This window comes from Lissotriton vulgaris, chromosome 1_1 (assembly GCF_964263255.1).
Source record: "Lissotriton vulgaris chromosome 1_1, aLisVul1.2, whole genome shotgun sequence".
Lineage (NCBI taxonomy): Eukaryota > Metazoa > Chordata > Amphibia > Caudata > Salamandridae > Lissotriton > Lissotriton vulgaris.
Genome location: NC_141685.1, coordinates 138,434,176 through 138,452,776, shown reverse-complemented (window position 1 = coordinate 138,452,776; position 18,601 = coordinate 138,434,176). Strand labels below are relative to the sequence as shown.

Sequence of the window (18,601 nt, the reverse complement as noted above, 5' to 3'; positions counted from 1 at the left end):
GTACTTCTCAGTTTAATCATTAAATATCAGACTAACACCTTATCACTGCATTGCTAAGAACCTATACAAATAGATTGGAGAAAAACTTCAGTCACAAAGTAAGTTGCTGCCGGAGAGGCTATAACCAAAAGACTGTTATCTGCTAGTAACATTTCGACAGGTTTTAAAGGGCTGCATTCAGACATATTTTGCTCAATTCAAGTGTTAAGAAGATTACACACAATTTCTATTAGAGATAAATGCTGAACATTATCTAAACAAGCCCAACTCTAAAATAGAGTTCACTCTTACCGTGGCTTATAAGCAAGAGAAAACTAAATGTAGAGATATTAACTCTAGGAATACACCTTATAAAAACACGGGCTGTGAGAACAAATTCAGTGTTAAAACCCGCCTCAATCAAAGCAAAATAACCCAAGTTGGGGAAAAAAGTTACCTGTGCCAAAAAAGATTCAGCCATAAATCTCATCTCACTGAATTTGAGAGAATGCACACTGGGAAAAACCTCTCTCAGTGCTCTGAATGCGAAAAAAGTTTCAGAAATAAATATTATCTCACTGAGCATATGAGAATCCACACTGGGGAAAAACCTTATCAGTGCTCTGAATGCCAGAAAAGGTTTAGTTTAAAAGCGAGTCTGTATCGACATGTGAGATTCAGCCATAAATCACATCTCACTGAATTTGAGAGAATGCACACTGGGAAAAACCTCTCTCAGTGCTCTGAATGCCAAAAAAGTTTCAGAGATAAATCCTATCTCACTGAGCATATGAGAATCCACACTGGGGAAAAACCTTATCAGTGCCCTGAATGCCAGAAAAGGTTTAGTTTAAAAGCGAGTCTATATCGACATGTATTATCCCACTCTGTGGAAAAACCTTACCAGTGCACTGAATGCCAGAAATATTTCAGTGAAAAAAGAGACCTTACTGTACATACAAGGACTCACACTGGGGAAAAACCTTATCAGTGCTCTGAATGCCAGAAAAGGTTTTGTAAAAAACAAAGTCTTTCTCTACATGTATTAACCCACACTGGGGAAAAACCTTATCAGTGCTCTGAATGCCAGAAAAGGTTTTGGACAAAAAAAAATCTTTCTCAACATGTATTAACCCACACTGGGGAAAAACCTTATCAGTGCACGGATTGCCAGAAATGTTTCAGAACCAAAACCTGTCTCACTCGGCATAGAATAACTCACACTGGAGAGAAAGCTTATCAGTGCTCGGAATGCCAGAAATGTTTCATTGACAAAAACACTCTCACTCATCATATAAGAACCCACACTAGGGAGAAACCTTTTCAGTGCTCTGAATGCCAGAAATGTTTCAGTGTAAAATTCAGACTCACTGAACATACAAGAATCCACACTGGGGTAAAACCTTATCAGTGCTCTGAATGCCAGAAAAGGTTTTGTAAAAAGCAAAGTCTTTCTCAACATGCAATAACCCATTCTGTGGAACAACCTTATCAGTGCTCTGAATGCCAGAAATGTTTCATTGAAAAACGCTATCTCATTCTGCATATAAAAAAGCACACTGGGGAGAAACCTTATCAGTGCTCTGAATGCCAGGAATGTTTCAGTATAAAAAGTAATCTCACACGGCACATGAGAATCCACACTGTGGAAAAACCTTATCAGTGCTCTGAATGCCCAAAAGATTTCAAACGTAAATCACTTCTAACTGCACATGTGAGAATCCACACTGGGGAAAAACCTTATCAGTGCTCAGAATGCCAGAAATGTTTCAGTGACAAAGGAAGTCTTTCTCGACATACAAGAACCCACACTGGGGTAAAACCTTATCAGTGCATTGAATGCCACAAATGTTTCATTGAAAAAATCAAGCTCACTCACCATATAAGAACCCACACTGGGGAAAATCCTTATCCATGCTCTGAATGTCAGAAATGTTTCAAAAACAAACTCCGTCTCACTCTGCATATACGAACTCACACTGGGGAAAAACCTTATCAGTGCTCTGAGTGCCCAAAAGGTTTCAAACTTAAATCACTTCTAACTGAACATGTGAGGTTCCACACTGGGGAAAAACCTTATCAGTGCTCTGAATGCCCACAAGATTTCAAACTTAAATCACATCTAACTGCACATGTGAGATTCCACACTGGGGAAAAACCTTATCAGTGCTCTGAATGCCAGAAATGTTTCAGTGAAAAAAGAATACTCACTCGGCATACAAGAACCCACACTGGGGAAAAACCTTATCAGTGCATTGAATGCCACAAATGTTTCAGTGAAAAAACCAAGCTCACTCACCATATAAGAACTCACACTGGGGAAAAACCTTATCAGTGCTCCGAATGCCAAAAATATTTCAGCCGTAAATCTAATCTCACTGCACATGTGAGAATCCACACTGGGGGAAAAACATTATCTGTGCTCTAAATGTCAGAAAAGAATCAGAGGTAAAGATAGGTACATGCACCATAAGAAAACACACCATCAAAAATACTTCAGGACTCCAAGTGCCAGAAAAGCATCAATTTTAAACACAATCTCAATCTACATGAGCAGACGCACACAGGGAAAAAACATTACCTATGCTGTGAATGCCAGAAATTCCTATTTGATAGGCACAGCCTCACTAACCATAAGCGACTCTATACTGATGAAAACCTTATTAGTGCTCTGAATGCCAGAAAAGCTGCAGAGAAAACGCTATCTCACGATGAGAAACTCCACACTGGAGAAAATCCTTATGCCATAAAAGCTTAAATCTGAAAGACAGAGTTATGCTTCACGAGAGATCCCACTCTGGGGAAAAACCTTATGAGTGCTCGAAATGCAAGCAAAGTTTTGGTCACAAATGACTTCTCACTTGTCATGAGCGAACTCATACGGGGGAAAAAAGCCTTATGTGTGTTCTGAATGTCAGATAAGGTTTAATCATGAATACAATGTCACTTCACATGAGAGAATTCAAGCTGGACTAAAGCCTTATACAGGAGGGGAAAGCCAGAAACGTTATACTCAGAAAGGAGATCTCACTAAACATGAGAAATGTACCCACACCAGGTGAAAAGTAAGGTATATCTTGAGTTGCAGGAAAGCTTCTAACAACCTGACTTTACATGAGAGAGCACATATTGTAGTTGCAACAGGATTGATCAAGAAATTCTTGCAGGATAACTTAGGCTGCCCGCATGCAACCTCCAAAGAAATTTCAGGCCCTGAAAATGTTTTAATTGCATCAAAATCCACAATTTGACTATCTGAAAGTTACAAAACTCTCAAGGTCTTTACTTGACACAGAGAAGTGTTAGTACTTGCAAAAATCAACTAATTACCAAAAAATTCACAATATTAATGTCTTAAATGTTCTCCGCCCAAAAGGTTTCTACTCACCCTTGTTTCTTAACATATGACTAAAATCTAGATTTTCATGATAAGATTAGGCCTAGGCGGTGTTCCTCAATGAAGAACTCTGCAAAGTTTCAAAAAAACTCAATCGCTCTACGTGGAGTTCTGCAAGCAGCGGAGTGTGTTAGGGTCATGCAGTTTGTGGTGATATTGATCTCCGATTGTTAGTCCCACCCTGTAAAATTAATCGTGAATTGCACCATGTGCAGCGCAAGAGAGTGCAGCTGCTTCTACTCGAGCGGCAGCTTTGTCAATGCGAAGGAAGGTTTCTCAATGCGAGTGGTTGTATCCTGCCGCGACTACTCACATTGAGAAATCCGACGACGAATCTCACCAGGAAGTTGATTTTTGCTCGCCAACTAGACCTCGACAAGCGCTCCAGTACATGGCGTTGAAGAGCACAAGCGTGGAAAAAAACCTTGCTACGCTCCACAGCGCAGAGTTCTAAGGAACTCCGCAAGCTCCGCTGATTACGGATAACTCTGCTAGATGAGTTCACCACCCAGAATTAGATAATATACGACAGCAGGAAAACCTAACATACCAGTTACTTGCCTTTCTGGTAGATACTCCTTTACCTGCAGATTCCTCACCTTGTGAGTATTTCCCACATGCCAGGATGGATCCACGAACTTTAAAGAAGTCCTGTTGCACGGGGGGCTCTCCCTCAGCAATGGGTGCCCTGCACAGGCAGGCGCCAGCATTCTCCTTCGGGCGGATTCTCCGGCGGCGGCGAGCGCGGGACTTTCTTTCAAAACCGAAAGTCCTGCCCGCCGTCAGACACTACGGTGCCTGACTTCCTGTTTTGCCACGGGCTGCGGCGGTAATCTTTTCCAGCAATAAAAGGGGTAGGCTCCCTCATAAGTACAAATATACAGCGGGGTGGGCATCCGCATAATCAGGCAAAGTCGCGGGGTGGGCACCAGCGCATAAATTAAAAATAGCACGCTAAGACACAGGGTGGGCACCTGCACACCATAAATAACGAGAGAAGCGGGGTGGGCACCCATAAGGCTCAGGAGGAGAGGGGAATCCCTACGAGGGGGAATCCCTACGAGGGGGATTCCCTCAGCCCAGGCTGCAGCTCCACGCTGCTTAGACCCCAGGCTCTCCCTCGCTGGGGGCACTAAATCAAAAGCACGCCCAGTCTTCATATAAAGCGCAGGAAGGCTGTAGCAAGCCTTGGTAAAAGCAGAACACAGAGCAATAGGTACAATAAGTCCTGGGCATCAGGGAGGGCAGTTTAGGGCCCATGGGCCAGCACACAGGGCACTCCAGCAAGGAGACAGCCCCCATGGGGTCACTCCTGGGCCCCACCAGCAGCAAGCCCCTCTCTGTCAGGATCCAAAAGTAGAAGGGTCCCCAAGAAGTCCTCCAAGTCTTCCCCTGGGCCCTAGCAACAGCACGCCCCTGGTAGATTCAAGTAGCAAACAAGAACATTTTCATGGGGTCATAGCCCCTTATTTATACAGCTAAATCCCTTTGTGACACTGCACAGGTCTAGGAGAGAACCAGTTATAACTGGTTCAGGAGCACTTGAGCACTTTGTTTTGCTCAGCTCCTCTCCTCTAGTCACAGGACAGGCCAGGGACATCAGACGCACAACAGGAGGTGGAGCCAGCATTGTGGAGGGGAGGCCCAGCTCTATTCAGGTCCCAGATGCAACTCCTCCCTCCCATCTACATGCAGATCTCCCTATTCACCACCGGGCAGACCCATCCTGGCTCATGGAGCCAAGCACACCAGCCAGCTCCTGTCAATCACAAGCCAGACAGTCAATTCACATTCACTGCACACAGAAATGCCAACTTCTAAAAAGTTGCACTTCTCCACTAGTCACATTAAATCTGCGCACACCATTGCGTAGCATTTAATCTCTCGAGTCCGCACATACCATAACTTGCCCCTGCACTCCTCTCACATCAGGAATTATCATGGACATTCATATCCTCCATGCATTCCTATGGGAGGGCAGGCCATTCACACCACACGCACTCAGAGAGCGCACACACTTTACACTGGGCCACAGTGCTAAAGTGCGCAGAGGCCGCAAATCAACTAACATCAGGTCAGAGTTCAAGGCAAAAAGTTCAGGGGTGAACCTGCTTAAAGGGCCAAGTCCAACAGTTTGGCAATAGGGACAATGGTAGGGCAGGGGTCAGTTTGGGTGGGGATGGCAGGATAGAGGGCAGCGTTATGGCAGAAGCAGGCAGTGTAGCCATATAGTGTTTTGAGGGTAGGTTGCAGTGTAGGGGATTAGTTTTAGGGCGAGCAGAAAGGGACAGTGTTTTGTGAGAACAGATGATGGCGGTGTTTTGGGGAAAGGGGCTATGGTTTTCAAGGTTAGTGTGGTGGGGTTGGTGACAGTGCTGTGGGGTAGGGTGACATGGAAAAGGGCTAGGCTATTCTAACTCCTATTTGTTCTTGTGTGGAGTCATGGATGCTAGATTCTGCTGGCTATAGAGCTCCTGGGCTGTAACTACAATATACTCTTGTTGCTTCAAGACTCCGGTCAGTCTGGGGTTCAGTACACTTCTGGGAAACTCAGAACCTTGTGGGCTGGATCCATATTTTTGAACTCCCACTTGAAAAGGGTGGAAGTAACATGTGCACTCTCCCTTTCACAATTTGCATCATGCCTATCCTATGTTTCCTAGACAATTGTTGCTAGTGTAAAAACAAGCCCCCTTTCAATTGGCCCAATGGAAACTCTTTGTTTTGTAGCACATTTCTGTTTTTTTTGCATTTTTCAAATTATTTGAATTTAGGAATATTAAGGGCCCGATGTAAGTAATTCCGATTTATCTACTCTTAAATACCGAATCATACCGATTCGGTATTTAAGAGTAGGTAAATTGGAAGGAGGCAGATGTAGGTAATTTTTATTTAACAAATATTGAATCTGTAAGATTCGGTATTTACCGATTCGGTAAATACCCAATTGGTATTTCCCATTGATTCCTATGGGCCTTGAAGCCCATAGGAATCAATGGGAAATACCAATTCGGTATTTACCGAATCAGTAAATACCGATTCCTGCAAGGGGGAACAGGGTGTCACTTTGACACCCCAATTCCTGGCACCCCAATTCCAGGCTTGTGTGCCATGTGGCACACAGACATGCCCTTAGGGCATGTCTGTGTGCCACATGGCACAGGTGTACATGCACAGATTTGCATGTACACCTGAATTCGGTATTTTACCACCCAATAGGATTGGGTGGTAAATACCGACTCCTAAAGGGCCTGTGGCAATCTTTGAAGTGCCAGCGACATCTGGAATTACCGATTCGGTAAATATACCGAGTCGGTATTTTACCGAAACTGTAAATTTACCGAATCGGTAAATTTACAGATTCGGTAAAATTCGGGCCCCGCCACATCTCAAAAACCAATTACCGGTCGGTAACGCCCGAAATCGGCCGTTACCGACCGGTAATTGGCGACCTACATCTGGCCCTAAGTGTTTACAACAGGGGTCTTCAACCTTTTCTGAAGTGAGTGTCACTTCTGATCAGTGAAAGTCTTGAGCTACTTAAGGCTAATCATCTCGCACATTGTTACCAGACAGTTTGACAAGTAGGGCCTTTTAGATTGAAGATTAACCATATGTCTGCGCCTTCCGCACCATGGTACTCCTATGATCTCGAGAAATGTAAAAGAAAATGTAGGCACCAATGACATTTTTGGAGGAAGAGTAACAGCCTATTGTTCAACACAGTTAAATCACTTTCATCCTTTGGTTATAAAAATGTTGTAACTCCCAGCCAAAAAGTTGTGATGAAGTAGCCGAAATCTTTTTTCCAAAGTTAATAAAATATTCCTAGATTTTACAATAACACCAGATAATCTTTAGGGACAGATACAGTGGAGGAACGTATGGTGAATAAACTAATTTACCATTTCCTGGTAATGAGTACATTAATCTTATCAACAGTAGGAAATGTGGAGCCCCTGCAGATTCTTGCCCTCCATCCGGTTTCATCTACCATTTCTGCTCATCTCATTATGTTACTAACAATGGTCCTGAAGTCCGTCTTTTTTCCAGTTGCTTGGAAAAAGGCATCTATTTTGCCACTTCTAAAGACTCCTTCCCTCGATCCCTCAGATGTAAAGTGCTGCGAATCCAAATTGGTCTTTCCTCTTCCCAATAAAATTTTAGAAAAGGCCATGAATCAGGAGATCACCGCCTTCTTTGAAAATACCGACTGTCTGGATCCTGTTCAACATTGGTTTAGACCCTACAACGGTACAGAGTCAACCTTATTGGCGGTAACTGAAGAGATCAGATCCATTGTGGATAGAGGAGATTAATGCAGCCTTGATCCTATTTGATCTTTCAGCCATATTTGATCAGGTTAACCATTTCTCTTTGGTAAGCCAGTTAGAAAGTATAAGCATCAACAGTACTGCTCTCAAACTGACCAGGTTGTTTTTATCAAACAGAGAGCAATTGGTACCTTTGGAAGATTTTACCTCTGCCCCATTTTCACTGCCTTGTGGGGTCTCGGGGATCTTCAATAAGTCTGACGTAGTCTAATGCCTACAGCACTCCATTAATTGAACTAGTTCAATCCTGTTGGTTCTCTGCATTCTTTTATCCCAATGATATAATAGTGCTATTGGTTACTGCAGAACCTGAAAAAGTGGCAAAAGATTTTAAAACGAATATGACTAGCATCACTTATTGATACAGAAGAATTTCTTAAAATTGTACAGAAAAAAACAGTTAGTGCTATTTTGTAAGGATTCCTCCTTTTGGTGGCCTCACAATCTCAAGCCTTTTCCACTCCCAGTCCAGACGGCTAGAAATTTGGGTAGTCGTCTTTGACTCAAAACTCACTTTTATTGACCACTCCAATCAGGTAACCTCTTCCTGTTTCCTTATGTTAAAAGATTCAAAGAAAATCTTGCCCTTCCTTCCCATGGAGCTTAGGAAAAGTGTCATCCTGACTCTTGTCGTATCTAAAATGGATTATTTTATTGATCTTTATATGGGCTCCCAGTTGTCTTCTCAATAAGTTGTAAACAGTCCAAAATGTGGCAGCAAGAGTTCTGAAGAACCTCCCCTGATTCTGCTCAGCCTTTAAAGCCATTTCAGACCTCCATCGGCTGCCTATTAAGGAAAGAATTAAATTCAAAGCCTCATGCTGTGCCCATAAGGCACTGCATCAGGTTGGCCCTCGATTCCTACAAGATTTTCAAATGACATGCCCCTTCTCGTACTCTATGGTCCAGCAATACTAGGCAGGTATGTTTACCCAGAATAAAAAGTGTCCATTGGGGAGGGAGACATTTCGCCTACTCCACCTCCAAATGGTGGAACTCTATCCAATCATTTGAGGTCAGCCTCAACTATTGAAGTTCAGGAAGGAACTTAAGCCTTTTCTTTCCAGCCCATAGTTTAATGTTCTCATCTAACTGCTTAGCAAATGTTTAGGTATTTTATATCCCATACTGTCAGGTTTCAAATGACACGAGTGCCAAGATGCCTTTTTGGTAATCGTGGGCTTGATAAAAAAATTACCATTAACATCGGACTCTGCTAGCTGCAGTCTGATGATAATAATATAAAATAAACACAGCCTTCCCTTAACTTAAAAGGAAAATATGACCTTGTTCTTATTTAAAACTTAACCCAAAGCTGTGAGATAATCCAGTGGTGTCTGGGAGCTACTGGTAGCTCGCGATCGACTGGTTGGAGACACTACTTTACATTTTATAAAATTCGTCCAAAAACCATTCCAAATATTTAGGAGTTTGATGTTTTGGGGTGAGGGCTCTGTTGTGATTTTGAGCCCATACATTCTTGTTTCATCCTTTTTACATCATGAGTTCTTATGTGTCCATTGTATTCCTGTTGAAACTGTATTCCTTTTTTGGTGTTTTTAAAAAACCTTTTCTAAGAACGTGAATTGACGAGGTTTCTTTTTTTTCTCCCAGTCGATCTATTTTCACCCTCCTTTGTGGATTTTTTGCAAACTGTTCATTTTTTCCCATTCTTTGGCACCACCAGTGTTGCATAGTGCATAGGTTTCAGTATTTATTTCCCTTTTTTGCTGAGGGTGATTTTGGTATGAATCCGGATTTTCCTTGCGCACTTTTACTCTCACTTTTTCCTGATCACGTTCGGTTACCGTACAGCAGACTTTGAATTTGAAATTCATCTTACCCTTGTCATCTGATCTTATCCTGTTGTTTTCCCTGACTGCAATAGACTTCTATGCACTTATATTTAAACTCTGTTTATACAAATTTGCTTCAAACATTTTTGTTTTCCCTTTCTTTGCAGGTGATTGATCTTGCCCTTTTTTCATTTCTCTGTGTTCATGCAACCTCATTTGAAAAATGTAATGTTTTCCATTGTGATTTTATTTCTGTTGCTTTTTTTTTTTTTTTTTTTTTTTAGTTGCACTTACTTTAGAGCAGACTTGGTTGCTTTTTGAAATACGTTTCATCAGCAAACACAACGAGATGATGGACAGAGCGCTTAAAATTTTCAGACACACACCCCCAGTCACAGGTCTGGTTGAATCCATTATCATTCTTTAGCTCACTTCGGGGGGGCGCTAGAGGGCGCACTGCGGTATGGCTGGCTAACGAGTCAGCTTATCCGGGCGGTCGCGCTCTTAACGTCTTCTGACCCCCAAAAACCCCGCCAGACTAAGCGCTGAACACAGATTTGTGCATCGGAATGCAGGGCTGACGTCTCCAGACCCGATGCCACGACCAGCTGTGCGGAAAGCAGAAGGTACAGCCGAAAAACCGGAGCCCTAGCGGACGCCGCACAAAAGGGCCGCTCCGGAGGCTCGAAGACCCGAGGTACTTAACGACCCCTAGCGCGTGTGGACTGCAGCGGACGCTCGGCGCGGCTTGGTGTGTGGCCGCTTAACACCCCCTAAGACTCGGGGGGCCCCCGCAGATCCCCAGAACTCGGCGCCACTCAGAATCGGCGTGCGTTCCACCGAGGGCAAGATGGCGGCGCCCGTGGAACGCACAACACTGGCAGCTTCAACGGGCAATCCTGCCGGTCGGAGCACATCGCAAGCCGGTGGGGACACCTGCGCATGAGGCGAGGCGGAGGCGAGTGGATCCTGAACCGGGTCTCCCCAACCAGAACACGGGCACAAGTGGAGCGCTCGACCACACGAGGACTCGGAGTGAGTACTGAGCGCACCACAACAGCCGGCATGCAGGCGCAATTCACAACGTGCAGAGGCACCTAACATCCACGCGGGCTAACTATAAAACAGCGCGGACCACTACGACAGCTCGAGGGCGGGGGGTGTTGGTGTGGACCCATACCCTCACAGTGCCGCAACTGAGTCCAGCACAGAGGGGCACCTGCTGCGCCCAACATCCAAGGCCTCGCATAGGGCCAGAATATAATTAGGCGAACCCGCTGCTATCCACGCGCGTTGAAAGAGGAGGGACTGTGACACCAGTGACTCGTGCCGGTCACACCTCAAGCACACCATAGGGCTGCAGCCCCAACTCAACGGAGCGACACCAGTCAAAGCGACATCTCGAAATGGGGAAGCCCGACCGGAACCAATCCAAGCTCCAATTCGAGAAGCGGAACCAAGGCAGAAATAATACTGCGGAATCGGAGATGGAAGGGGGCCGGGAAACACCGGAGGGCACGGGCATGGAGTCAGTGCTGAGGGCGATACAGCAGAGTTTACAGGAGATGAATGGCAAGCTGGATAACGTGGTGCAGAGGGTCGACAACATGGCGGCGAAAATTGAGCAGCACGAAGGGCGCCACACGGAAGCGGAACAGCGAATCTCGAAGCTCGAGGACGAACAGAGCACCACAGCCAAGACATGCGGAGCCCTGGAGAAAACAGTGGAGGTCCTGCGAGCAAGGGTGGAGGACCAGGAAGCTAGGTCCAGGCGGAACAACGTTCGGATTTCGGGCCTTCCGGAGTCCACGAACACAGGTAAAATGGAGACCTACATAGAAAACCTACTCAAAGAACTGTTTGGAGCTGACAATCTATCCCCAGTGTTCCTAGTGGAGCGCGCGCACCGATCCCTGGCCCCAGTGCCGAAACCAGGAGCCACCCCGCGAATGGTCATCGCACGTATGCTGAATTACAGGGACAGAGACACGGTCCTGCGGCTGGCGAGAGAGCTGGGGAAAATTACACATCAGGGGAACACTCTGGAGTTCTACCCAGACCACACCATGGCGGTACAACTGGCTCGGAAAGAATTTGCCCCCGTCAAGAAAAAGCTGAGAGATCTGGGCATGGAATATGCCATGCTGTATCCGGCGAAGCTCAAAGTCCTCACTGGCGGGAAACCTGTCATACTGCCAACGGTGCAGGCGGCACAAGACTTCATCAAGCTACAAGGAAAGCGGAGGAAACAACACGACCGCAACGAACCGACCAGCGATGTGGAATGAGTGAATTGAAACATTTTCAAGCCGGCGACGAGTTGGTACTACATGGACGTGACACGGATTTTTTCTATGCACGGACACTGACAGATAACCACTTGGTCAGTGCACGCAGCATGGGTGGCAGCAAATGGACCGGAAAAGCACTTACAGACTTGCAGTGAGTACTATCTCCGAGTATGTGATGCCGCGGAGGTGCTGCTCCGGACGTGAGTATACGCAGTGCGCTTGCAGGCAGGCTGGGCAGGCTACCGGACCGAGTGGAAATGGGTGGGTGGCCATGGCCCTGACCGGCCTTATTACTTGACTACTGGCTGAGCGAGGAGCACTGCATATTTTACTGAGTGTCACCCCAAGTTCAAGCTGGGACTAGAGACAAAGGGGAAGACAGCGTAACGGAGAACTGATATTTAAGCGATGCAGGACAAGCTGGCGGGGGAAACGGGGTTGGAAGAGATCGCAAGCAAATTATTCACTAGTGCAGCGCATATGCGACCGTCCACATCCACTATGTGGATGGAGATGTGTGAACCTGGTGACACCCCCAGGAGGGTGTACCCCGAACTATGTTGGATGTCGACATTTCTGTTACAGTTGATGTTAATTCAGGGATGGCTTTGGCAAAGTTTGGGCGCTAAAGTGGGTGGGGGGAGATTGAGACAACCAAGTTCTAATAGACTGAAACCTCTGTGTCTGAGAAGCATGGCGAACTCCTTTGGGGCGCACAGTCCAATGAATACTGTTCCGTTTAAGCGTATAGCATTGTCAATTCCACATGTTATAAGGTACGGCGACGCATGCATGCGATACAACAGGCAAACGGGCTATCCGCTGTGGTTAATTCATTACCTTACACGTATACATGTCGCGTAGGGGCACGCTTAAACTGGTCACTTGGAATGTGAGGGGGCTAGGCAACCCGAAAAAGATCAGGCGGCTATTTGCATATTTTGATAGACTGCACATTAACATTGTTTTTTTACAGGAAACGCACTTAGAGCGGGATGGCTCCTCAACACTAGGGGCACGTTGGGCTGAAACAGTGGTTCACTCTAGCTACTCGACATATTCTAGGGGCGTTAGTATATTAGTCAGGAAGGGTACGGGCCTGGAAGTTACTGACATACAGCGAGACACTGCAGGGAGATGCGTAATGCTGGCTGGCAGACTTAGGCGCCAACAGATCCTACTGGTGAACACTTATGGCCCTAATGTGGACGACCCAGGGTTTTACAGCAAAGTATGGCACAATTTTGCACACATGGCAACACCCCAAATACTGTGGGGAGGGGATTTCAATGTCACGATGCAGGACGCACTAGATAGAGCAGCGCACACATCAGAACAACATGGGAATGCTAGGACAATGGTGAGGGACGCTATGGACGACCTACATTTGGTGGACTTCTGGAGAGTTCGTAACCCCGGGGCGACAGCAGCGACACACGTAAATGCGGCGAACAATAGTTGGTCCAGGATCGACTACTGGCGGGGCTCTCAAGATGTACTCTCATGGGTGTCGGATGTTACACACTTGCCACGCACACTCTCAGATCACAGTCCGGTACTGTTAGAAGTAGACATCCCTCACTACGACCCACCCCCCTTCACCTGGCGCTTTCAAGCGTCAGCATTGAGAGACCCAGTATACGTCGACACCATACATAATGCAATAAAGGAATACTTCGATATTAACAGCCCGACAACGGAGGACCCAGGCTTGCTATGGGAGGCCTTCAAGGCTACCATCCGGGGAGTCTGCCTCAGTACAGCATCTGGTATCCTCAAAGACATCAGGCAACAAATACGCACACGTGAACAAGCCATACAAACCCTAGAGCAGGCATACACACAAACAGGAGACACTAAACTCTTGGGGGATATCCAAGTGTTATTAACGGAGCATGCTAGCTTTGCAACAGACGAATTGAAATATGTGACTAAACGAGCAACCGCAAGGAGGTATGGCGAAGGGGGTAGACCGGGCAGGGAGCTGGCCGCTAAGATATGCGCAGGCAGAACACCACAAAATGTCACAACTATCACCACCAACACCGGGGAGGTAATCACTGACACTAAAGGTATACTAAGAGAATTTATGAACACATATGGTACACTATACGAAGCGCACCCCTCACCGTCGCAGACGGACCTATTGAAATATATGGAGGCCATCGAGATGGCTTGGCTAGCAGATGGTCATAGAAAATATCTGGAGCGCCCAATCACAATAGAGGAAGTCACCGACACCATCAGACGCTTACCCAATAACAAAGCACCTGGGCCGGACGGATTTGTGGCGGAATTCTATAAGGCATACGCTGACACACTTGCACCGCACCTAGTGCAGATGTACGGAGCGGCGCACGAAGCCCAGACTCTGCCGGCGTCTCTAAGGGAGATCCTGCTCATCACATTGCTAAAGCCTGGCAAGGATGCAGATAAGTGTGACTCATACCGTCCGCTGTCTTTATTAAATGTAGACACCAAAATCATAGCTAGTCTGCTGGCAGACAGGCTAAAACCTCTCATGCCAATGTTAATCCGACCAGATCAGTCGGGATTCATCCCGGACAGGGCCACCACACACAACACCCGCACGCTGTTCGCGTTAGCACACTATCTGGCACCAGAAACGAAGGCAGTGGCTGTCTTGTTAGACGCAGCTAAAGCGTTCGACACCATTGGCTGGCCATTTATCCGCGCGGTGCTGGTGCGCATGGGATTCCCATGGATATTTCAAGGATGGATAGCGATGCTCTACACAAACTTGACGGCACGCATCAGAGTAAACAGATACATATCAGAGCCCATACCTATCTGCAGAGGCACTAGACAGGGATGCCCGCTTTCTCCAATGCTTTTTGCTTTGGTGCTGGAGCCTCTGGCCTGCAAAATCCGACAGCACTATCATCACTCAGCGATTCAAATGCCCTCCCGTCCCATACACATTTCACTGTACGCTGACGACATGGTGCTGTATGTCAAAAACCCGGAACAACACCTAAATCCTCTCCTGAGGGAATATATCAAGTTTGGTCACCAGGCCGGCTTGCAAATAAACTGGGATAAATCCCTGATACTGGCGCTAACAGACAGCAAGCAGCCGACTCCCCTGGATTATCCGTTGGAGTGGCAGGAGGAACCCACGAAATATCTGGGTATATGGTTTCACAGAGACCCAGAGGTAGTCGTCAGGACAAATTATGGGCGGACGATTGCAACCCTGGAGGATAAAATTAAAAAATGGAACAGACTTCCTCTATCATTGGCTGACAGGGCAGCGATAGTGAAAATGGTGCTCTTACCGAAATTTCTCTATCTATTCAACAACATCCCTATAAAACCTCCCGCTGCTGTCTTCCGAAACATCAAGACACTAGTGCTCAACTTGTTATGGGCGGGTAAGCAAGCAAGAATGGACCTACGCACCATGATCTTGCCTTACGCTAGGGGAGGGTTCAAAGTGCCAGATTTTTATCTCTATTATTTATGTGCGCAGGCACAATACGCGCATTTCTGGTATCATGAAGTGCCCTTTCTGACACACGTGGCGGTAGAAGAGGGCGACGCCGACCCAATCCCTCTGACTAGTATACTCACACACAAACGCACCAAACTACATGAACGTGATATTAACACAGTCGACGCAACCGTAGAGGCGTGGAGGCTCCTGGGCAAAGAGGCAAACTGTCTACCACTATACGCACCCACTCTACCACTGGCGCACCACCCAGCCATCTCGGTGACACAGGAAAAGGTGGGAATGGATCTGTTAAGGCGGGCCGGAATAGACACATTGGGGGACCTATACAGGGATGGTGAATTTCAGACACTCGATAAACTGCACTACATCACAAACCCGTCCCAACTGTTTACTTTCAACTTTTTCAGGCTCCACAGAGCGATACGTGAACACTACCCATCATATCCGGAAGAGCCACCTACACTTGCACCTTTACAACTACTCCTGACCACACCCAAGGCATCTCACATGGTATCTAAACTTTATGCAAGTGCGCAAGGGGCAGTGGGGAATACCACACTCAAGGCCAGGGACAGGTGGAGCGCTGGGCTTGTGGAGCCTCTAACGGAGGAGGAATGGGACTCCGCATGCATGCTAACGGGCATGCTCACCCCTAACGGGAACTTGAAAATAATACACTACAAGTATCTGCATCAGGTATACCACACCCCACACAGACTACACAAACACGGGTTGCGAGAAGACTCCAACTGCTGCAGGTGTAACCAGGCAGGGGCTGACTTCATGCATCTAGCTTGGCACTGTAGAAAGGTAGCGGGTTATTGGGAACAAGTTGTGCAGGTTTTGAATGAAATGTTGGGGATTAACATGTCCTGTGATGCAAAGGTCTGCCTGTTGGGTATCACTCCGCACCTGAGAGCATTGAAGCGTAAATTCTGTGCGGTCGCACTCCTGTTGGCTAAAAGGAGGGTGTCAATCCACTGGAACAGTAAAAGAGCACCAGAGGTGAAACGCTGGATTGAGGACATGGTGTACTGCCGAGACACGCTCAATACATATGAGGAGGAACTGCCGATCGGCTCTAGGCCCAAGGATTACTGGGGATACCTGCGTGACTACTTACTTGTACATGGCACAGCAGATTCAGAAGCGGAAGTTGTGTGAATGAACGCATGTGGATGACAATAAAAGACAATCGATTGTACAGTGCAGGCTCCTAGGGGGGAGGATGCTGTGATGCAGAGGGAGGGTTACAGAGGTGGAACTACAAGTTGGGGACTGTACGGTTAAGTTAAGTTTCAGTTAAATGTACGAAAAAACCGAGAAAACGTAAGAATATTGATGTATAAGGTCGCGACCATAGCACTGCTACGCGACGGATTTCTATCTACTAATGCGCCGCCGGTCCGCTGGATGTCGGCTGATGGGCTGTGTAGTTCTGGAACAGTTGCTCGTAACCATGGTTGCAGGGAGCCGGCCCGATGTGGTTGTAGGCAAGTGCACCATGGATGGTAAACGATTTGTACTTTGTGCGATAAAATAGTGCAATAAAATTCTTACACCAAAAAAAAAATAATAATTCTTTAGCTCACTTCGCCCCTCCAGTTCAGACCCAGCCATATGCAAATCAGTCTTGACCCTGTGCCTCATGGGAACAGTACAGACAGTACTTTCAAGCTAGGTCTTCCTTGGACAAGAAATCAGCATCCTGGGACAATTTTTAATGTACAGGTAACTTTAGCTTTATTTGGATATAAAATATCCATAAAAGTGCAGGTCAGAGGATATCAACAACAATACAAATTATGATAAAATAGCAAAACATAAAAACAGTGGTACATAAAAACTTCCAAATTGGATTAGCGGACTTCAGTGGCGTACATGTGATAAAAAAGGCAAAATATACACAACAACCGTAACAACAATGGCATTTGAACAAAAAAGAAATTTGAGGGCATAACAATAGCTATGTTATGCTGATGGATGCAATCAAAAGGTCAACAACTAGCAGCAGGTAGTAGGAAAATGCAATCAAATGTAACCAATTTTAGCAACATTTAATAAGGTGCGATTTAATGTAAACTGTATGCCTTTTGAATAAAAACGTTGACCAGCCCTTCCGGTTATTGAGTAAAATTACGGTATACGTAGCGTATAAGAGTTGTAAGGCCTATGTTTAAAACTGTGTTCTCTGGATTCAGAGCGGTAATTACTGCCTGGCTGCAGGTCCGGGTTCCCAGCCTGTTCCACTCAACTTTCAGTTTTCGTCTGCGCTGTGGCGCAATTGCTGGGCAGAGACAGACTACATGCTCTAAAGCTTCAGCCGCCTTACCACACCCCCTGCACATTACATCCTCTAAAGTACGATGCCAGTGAGGTAAATCCTTTAAAAATTGCCAGTCACCCAGTCTAAGAGCCAAGAAGCCAAGCTTTAAATACAAGGGATAAGTGCAAGACAGATAGAGGAGGGGAGTGGCCAGCCCATAGGAATTCATTATTGCCCATGCATGTTTGTGTTTAGCAAAATGAGCTTTGTCAGCAATTCGGGACCTCGGTCGAGTGCGTTTCTTGATGTTGATTATAAAAGCGGCCTTACTAGGGTTGAGATCCCATAGTTCGCCCACAGATAATTGCTTGACTGCATCCTTGAAGAGACAGCCATACGACCCCCCTAGATTTTTCTGGGAGATATCTGACCAAGGTAGTGACTCCAGAGTAACTGGCTCTGCTTGTCTTAGTTTGTGGCACAGATTCAAATAAAAGCCAGGGTTCGTAAATTTGTGGTTTAATAGACCCAGTTCTAATCTGATCTGTGCTGCAGAAGCAGATTTAGGCATGTGCAGGGTTTTTTGTAGATTTTGGTGACCTGTTGGTGTAGGTTGGCGTTTAATTTTCCCCTAAATATTTCAATGCCGTATGACAAAGTTGGCCCGATTTTTGTTCTCATGACTTCCAGTAGTGGTGATAAACTCGGACCGGACAGCTTTTTTATTTTTATTTTTTTTGTAAAATCGGATAGCTTTTTTAAGAGTTTAGAAAAAGTTACCTGAAGGTTCATGGCTTTTAGTGCTATTTCACTGCGTTGTTTTACGAAGGAACCCCTGGAATCAAAATTGACCCCTAAGTATTTATTGTTTTTCTAGCTGTGAGGTTCATCTTGTTGTATAGCCATCCACCTCCAAGGTAGCGTTTTCTACCAAAGATTACCACTTGAGTTTTTTTTAGGTTTAACTCTAAGGAATTCATAGTAGTGTAGCTGTGCAATTTATTTAGTAACCAGGGACTGGTTTCGGGGTAACACCCCTCATCAGCCAGGCTAGCTTGAA

The 18,601-nt window shown here is 46.0% G+C and overlaps 2 protein-coding genes across 4 annotated transcripts in view; one reads left to right on the top strand and one right to left on the bottom strand.

Moving 5' to 3' along the window:
- Nucleotides 1-487: 487 nt before the first annotated feature.
- Nucleotides 488-2,407, top strand: LOC147737795 (uncharacterized). 3 transcript variants are annotated; one of them, XM_086935434.1, is made up of 4 exons: nt 692-1,074; nt 1,411-1,490; nt 1,575-1,913; nt 1,998-2,407. In XM_086935434.1, the coding sequence occupies exons 1-4, from the start codon at nt 692-694 to the stop codon at nt 2,405-2,407; spliced, it is 1,212 nt and encodes a 403-aa protein (XP_086791560.1). The 3 variants fall into 3 exon arrangements, with proteins under 3 accessions (XP_086791552.1, XP_086791560.1, XP_086791544.1); XM_086935418.1 differs by having other exon boundaries at nt 692-1,456; nt 1,535-1,756; nt 1,841-2,407; XM_086935426.1 differs by having other exon boundaries at nt 488-1,691; nt 2,112-2,407.
- Nucleotides 2,408-13,511: 11,104 nt separating this feature from the next.
- Nucleotides 13,512-18,601, bottom strand: part of LOC147737794 (uncharacterized) — a 61,831-nt gene continuing 56,741 nt past the window's right edge. Inside the window, exon 2 of the mRNA XM_086924976.1 lies at nt 13,512-13,622. Coding sequence (XP_086781102.1) covers nt 13,512-13,622 — 111 coding nt within the window. The remainder of the gene's footprint in view (nt 13,623-18,601) is intronic.

What these genes read in the sequence shown, in the direction of transcription:
- LOC147737795 (XM_086935418.1), top strand. Translation starts at nt 692, where the DNA reads ATGCACACTGGGAAAAACCTCTCTCAGTGCTCTGAATGCCAAAAAAGT. An exon ending in AACATGCAATAACCCATTCT is followed by an intron (nt 1,457 to 1,534) that starts GTGGAACAACCT and finishes CATATAAAAAAG; the next exon opens with CACACTGGGGAGAAACCTTA. An exon ending in GCCAGAAATGTTTCAGTGAC is followed by an intron (nt 1,757 to 1,840) that starts AAAGGAAGTCTT and finishes TGTTTCATTGAA; the next exon opens with AAAATCAAGCTCACTCACCA.